The following is a 5,986-nucleotide window of genomic DNA, read 5'->3' on the forward strand; positions in this document are numbered from 1 at the left end:
TGGATGGGGAGATTCCTTTAGTCAACCAGAAGAGGCTTACCAATGCTCTCAATTTTCTCAGCAGCCTGAAATTACTGAAAGTTTCAACTTCAATGCATCTGCCAAGGTTAACAATCCTGAAGGTGGTTATTATCACATAAATGCCATTTTTGAAGATGAAGGGGAAGATGGTCCCGCAACTGACTCGGAAAGTGTCGCTGACAATGAGTCTCTTCATCCTGAAGACTGGGAAATACATCCTGAAAATTCTGAAGATTGTGACTCGTCTTATGCTCTTCAAGAAGTAGAAGAAGACCGTTTCAACTCTACAAAGAACAAGGTTGACAAACCAGGACCTTCAAATCCTGCTCGACCAGCGGTCAATGTCAATACTGAAGATAATCCTGAAGAGAATTTTCCTGAATACATAATACACAGAGGAGTTCGTTGCTACTGGAAGGCTGTCGACGTTCCAAATGTTGTTCGCCGCTCAAAGTAATCACCTCGCTGTTATTTTGACCTCCTGCCTTGCCCAAAGCAGAGAGATGTTTTATAGGGCTTTGCTTTTAAATGTTCCGCCCAAATAACTTTGTGTATAGGGCTTTGTTTTAAAAGTTTCCCTCTTTGTCCTGCCCAAGACAAAAGAGTTTGTGTTTAGGGCTTTGTTTCAAAAATGAATCATAAATAAAGTGTCATTTTGAATTCCCTACATTATATGTTTTATTTGTGCTTTTTTCTGGAAATGGTAATCCTAAAAAACCAAAAAAATAAAAACCAAAATAAAATAAAAAAAAAAAAACTTTTCAAAAAAAATCTGCATACACTCCTGCATTCATAAATTTTCTAAAATAGATATAAATCACATGTGCAGATTTACTATTGATAAACCCATTGAATGCAATAACCCTATGCCCTCTCCCAACTTTGAGTTTCCTGTGTTCGAAGCCGAAGAAGAGGAAGAAGAGGAGATCCCGGACGAGATCTCTCGATTACTTAAGCACGAGGAAAGAGCCATTCTGCCTCACAAAGAGCCTCTAGAAAAGATCAACTTGGGTTCTGAAGAAGACAAAAAAGAAGTGACCATTGGATCGCTGCTTGATGCTGATATCAAGAGTAAGTTGACAGACCTTCTCAAAGAATATGTTGACGTGTTTGCCTGGTCCTACCAAGACATGCCTGGGTTGGATACCAATATTGTTCAGCATTACTTGCCATTGAAGCCAGAATGTCCGCCGGTTAAGCAGAAATTGCGAAGGACTCACCCTGATATGGCTAACAAGATCAAAGTGGAAGTTCAAAAGCAACTCGACGCAGGTTTTCTTGTCACCTCTGAGTATCCTCAATGGTTGGCCAACATAGTGCCAGTTCCGAAGAAAGATGGCAAAGTCAGAATGTGTGTTGACTACCGTGACTTGAACAAAGCCAGTCCAAAAGATGACTTTCCATTACCACATATCGACATGCTGGTTGATAACACCGCTAAGTTCAACGTCTTTTCCTTCATGGACGGGTTCTCCGGTTATAATCAGATCAAGATGGCTCCTGAAGACATGGAGAAGACATCTTTCATCACCCCATGGGGTACCTTTTGCTACAAAGTGATGCCGTTTGGATTAAAGAATGCAGGCGCAACTTACCAAAGGGCGATGACTACTCTCTTTCATGACATGATGCATAAAGAAATTGAAGTCTATGTGGACGACATGATAGCCAAGTCCAGCACAGAAGAAGAACATATTGAATACCTTTTGAAGTTGTTTCAACGGTTAAGGAAATATCAGCTTCGCTTGAATCCTAACAAATGTACTTTTGGGGTTAGATCTGGAAAACTCTTGGGTTTCATTGTCAGCCAAAGAGGTATCGAAGTAGATCCCGACAAAGTCAGAGCTATTCAAGAGATGCCTGCACCAAAGACTGAAAAACAAGTAAGAGGATTTCTCGGACGATTGAACTATATCTCCAGATTTATCTCTCAAATGACTGCTACTTGTGGGCCAATTTTCAAGCTTCTCCGCAAAGATCAAGGGGTTGTATGGACTGAAGATTGCCAGAAAGCGTTTGACAGTATCAAGGAATACCTGTTAGAACCACCGATATTGATTCCTCCGGTTGAAGGGAGACCATTAATCATGTACCTTACGGTGTTGGAAGAATCCATGGGTTGTATGCTTGGACAACAAGATGAAACCGGTAAGAAGGAGCATGCCATCTATTACTTGAGTAAGAAATTCACAGATTGTGAGTCTCGTTACTCCATGCTCGAAAAAACATGTTGTGCTTTGGCTTGGGCTTCAAAACGTCTTCGCCAGTACATGATCAACAATACTACTTGGTTAATCTCCAAAATGGATCCGATCAAGTATGTCTTTGAAAAGCCTGCATTAACAGGAAGGATTGCCCGATGGCAAATGCTGTTATCTGAATATGACATTGAATACCGTGCTCAAAAAGCGGTCAAAGGAAGCATTCTCGCCGATCACTTGGCGCATCAACCTATCAATGAATATCAATCTCTCAAGTTTGACTTTCCTGATGAAGATGTCTTGTACTTGAAGATGAAAGATTGTGACGAACCGTTACCTGAAGAAGGTCCTGAGCCTGGATCAAGATGGGGCCTAATTTTCGATGGAGCAGTAAACGCTTTTGGCAATGGAATTGGGGCAATCATCATCACTCCCAAGGGTACTCATATCCCGTTCTCCGCCAGATTGCTATTTGATTGCACCAACAACATCGCAGAATATGAAGCTTGTATCATGGGTCTCGAAGAAGCCATTGACTTAAGGATCAAGATCCTTGACATATATGGAGATTCAGCCCTCGTGATCAACCAAATCAAAGACAAATGGGAAACTTACCACCCTGGCTTGATTCCCTACAGAGATTATGCAAGACGTCTGTTGACTTTCTTCAACAAGGTTGAATTGCATCATATACCTCGAGATCAGAATCGAATGGCAGACGCCTTGGCTACTCTATCTTCCATGTTCAAAGTCAATCATTGGAATGATATGCCTACAGTCAGAATTACGCGCCTTGAAAGGCCCGCCTATGTGTTTGCAACTGAAGCCGTCATCGATGATAAACCGTGGTTCCACGACATCAAGCACTTCCTTCAAACTCAAGAGTACCCACTTGGGGCATCAAACAAAGATAAGAAAACTCTAAGGAGACTTTCTGGCAGTTTCTTCCTGAACGGAGATGTGCTATACAAAAGAAATTTCGACATGGTTTTGCTCAGATGCGTGGATAGACACGAAGCAGACATGTTAATGCATGAAGTGCATGAAGGGTCCTTTGGAACTCATTCAAATGGGCATGCAATGTCCAAAAAGATCTTAAGAGCAGGATACTATTGGTTGACAATGGAATCTGATTGTTACAAACACGTGAAGAGATGTCACAAGTGCCAGATCTACGCAGATAAGATCCATGTGCCACCGACTCTACTCAACGTTCTCTCATCTCCATGGCCTTTCTCCATGTGGGGTATTGACATGATTGGAATGATCGAACCAAAAGCTTCAAACGGTCATCGTTTCATCTTGGTAGCAATTGATTACTTCACCAAATGGGTCGAAGCAGCATCTTATGCCAATGTTACAAGACAAGTGGTTGTGAGGTTTATCAAGAACAACATCATTTGCCGATATGGTATTCCCAGCAAGATCATTACTGACAATGGTTCAAACTTGAACAACAAAATGATGAAAGAATTGTGTGAGGAATTCAAGATTGAGCATCATAACTCTTCTCCTTACAGGCCAAAAATGAACGGCGCAGTTGAGGCTGCTAACAAGAACATTAAGAAGATCGTCCAGAAAATGGTCGTCACTTACAAAGACTGGCATGAAATGCTGCCATTTGCTTTACATGGATACCGTACTTCAGTGCGTACTTCAACAGGGGCAACTCCCTTTTCTCTAGTATACGGCATGGAAGCTGTGCTCCCCGTAGAAGTGGAAATACCATCAATAAGAGTCCTCATGGAGACTAAGTTATCAGAGGCTGAATGGTGTCAAAGCAGATACGATCAGTTGAACTTAATCGAAGAGAAACGTATGACTGCTCTATGCCATGGACAGTTATACCAAGCAAGGATGAAACAAGCTTTCAACAAAAAGGTTCGACCTCGTGAATTTCAAGAAGGCGACCTCGTGCTTAAAAAGATCTTGTCTTTTCAACCAGATTCTAGGGGCAAATGGTCTCCTAATTACGAAGGCCCGTATGTTGTCAAAAGAACATTTTCTGGCGGCGCCATGATTCTTACAACCATGGATGGTGATGAACTCCCACATCCTGTGAATGCTGATGCAGTCAAGAAATACTTTGTCTAAAAAATACAAAAGAACAGCTCGGTAAGTCGAAAACCCGCAAAGGGCGACTTAGGCAAAAATGAGCGTCTCGGTGGACTGAAAACCTGAAAGGGCGGTCCAGGCAAAAATTAGAGACAATAAACAGAAAAAAATTCATCCTGGTAGATTGAAAACCTGAAAGGGCAATCTAGGCAAAATTAGGGATTTATGACAAAGTAACTGCATCAGTCCGTACTTCGTCACCTGAGGAGTCTTTTTCATCAAAGGATCTTCAATCAAATCACTGCCAATCTGAAGCGACAAGCACAGTTGGAACTCAAAGTTGTTGGGGGGAATAGTGGTTATTGCTTTCAATGTAGCCTTTTCCGCATAATTACCATTTCCAACTTTTGTAAATACTCCATGGAATCACGCCTTTAGCTGATTTCCATCCTATTAAATAAATTTGAGCCTTGTGCCCATTTGTTTGCAATCTTTGATTTCTTTCAGCTTGCAAAATGACGCTTTAATTGTGTTATTCACTTTTGAAACAAAAAAGAAAAAAATAAGTTTTAAATGAATTTACTTCACTTTTCTTTTTCAAAATAAAAGCGAAATTTTCCTTTGAGTTGTGAACGACAGAAGGAACATCAACAGCTATCTCCATAGGACGAAGCTCTTCTATCCCCAGTGAAGAGGATCTTTTATCCCCAGTGAAGAAGATTTTCCATCTCCAGTGAAGAAGGTTCTTCCATCTCAATGAGAAAAGATGCTCATCTTCCCCAGAGAAGTTTAAAGCACACAGCATCATTCATCACCCGTGTTATCTACACCGTGTTGAAGAACATTCGCCAAGTATCTGGTTATGTTGCGACGTCGGTCCTTCTCCAGTATATACTTCTTTGTCTGTCAGTATTATTAGCATGCATGCTACATTCATGACATTCATCATTCATACATATTTGCATCATTCATGCATTCTTGCATTTTTCAATAATCGCTTGTTCAGGATATATCTATCCCAAAAAAGAAAAGAAAAAAGGAAAAAAAGAAAAAAAAAAAGGAAAAAAGAAAAAGAAACAGGTATGGGCGTGTCATCTCTCCAAATAGATTGTCACCCATAAGCAGAAAGAATACCATTTGTTTCTCCAGTTCCCCACTAAGATCATTCCTCGTGGAAGAAGGCTGATTTAGTTTCTCCTCTCATAACAAAAGGAGAAAATACCCAGTTGAGTTCATTCCTCATGGGTACAAAGTCTTGTTTGACTGTCTCTTTCCAATTCATTCTTGGTTAGAACCTTGTCTTTACCAGAGATTCAAATTCCGATTCCCCAAATAGAGTCGTGAAAAACAGACAATAAGCAATAGCCTCATCATCTGAGCAACTTATGTCCCTTCCAAAAGATTTTTCCTCTCTAGGAAATCAATCATGAAGACCATTTGACATTCAGGGCCTTATTACTGTTCACAAGGCTGAATAACCAGTAATTCCCCTAACAAAGTCTCCAGGGTCATTTTGTCACTTGGCTGATAATTGATCATGTCTTCAAAACCACTATCACAAGGCTGGTAGTCGGTAACCTTTTGTTCTGGTTATATTATTAAACATGTCTATCACAATGCTGATAGTCGGTAATATTAACCGAACCTTTGAAACTCTTTTTACCTTGTCAAGTCTATCCCCATGCTGATAGTCGGTAATGTCGATAGGT

At 40.6% G+C, this 5,986-nt stretch overlaps 1 protein-coding gene across 1 annotated transcript; it reads left to right on the forward strand.

Moving 5' to 3' along the window:
• Window positions 1–866: 866 nt before the first annotated feature.
• Window positions 867–4,412, forward strand: LOC131657151 (uncharacterized). Its single transcript, XM_058926631.1, has one exon. It carries the CDS (start codon window positions 888–890, stop codon window positions 4,314–4,316), a length of 3,429 nt encoding a protein of 1,142 aa, XP_058782614.1. The 5' UTR covers window positions 867–887; the 3' UTR covers window positions 4,317–4,412.
• Window positions 4,413–5,986: the final 1,574 nt, after the last annotated feature.

Source organism: Vicia villosa, linkage group LG3 (assembly GCF_029867415.1).
Source record: "Vicia villosa cultivar HV-30 ecotype Madison, WI linkage group LG3, Vvil1.0, whole genome shotgun sequence".
Taxonomy (NCBI): domain Eukaryota; kingdom Viridiplantae; phylum Streptophyta; class Magnoliopsida; order Fabales; family Fabaceae; genus Vicia; species Vicia villosa.

Bases quoted from the DNA above. Each gene is read 5' to 3' on its own strand.
- LOC131657151 (XM_058926631.1), top strand. From the start codon at position 888: ATGCCCTCTCCCAACTTTGAGTTTCCTGTGTTCGAAGCCGAAGAAGAG.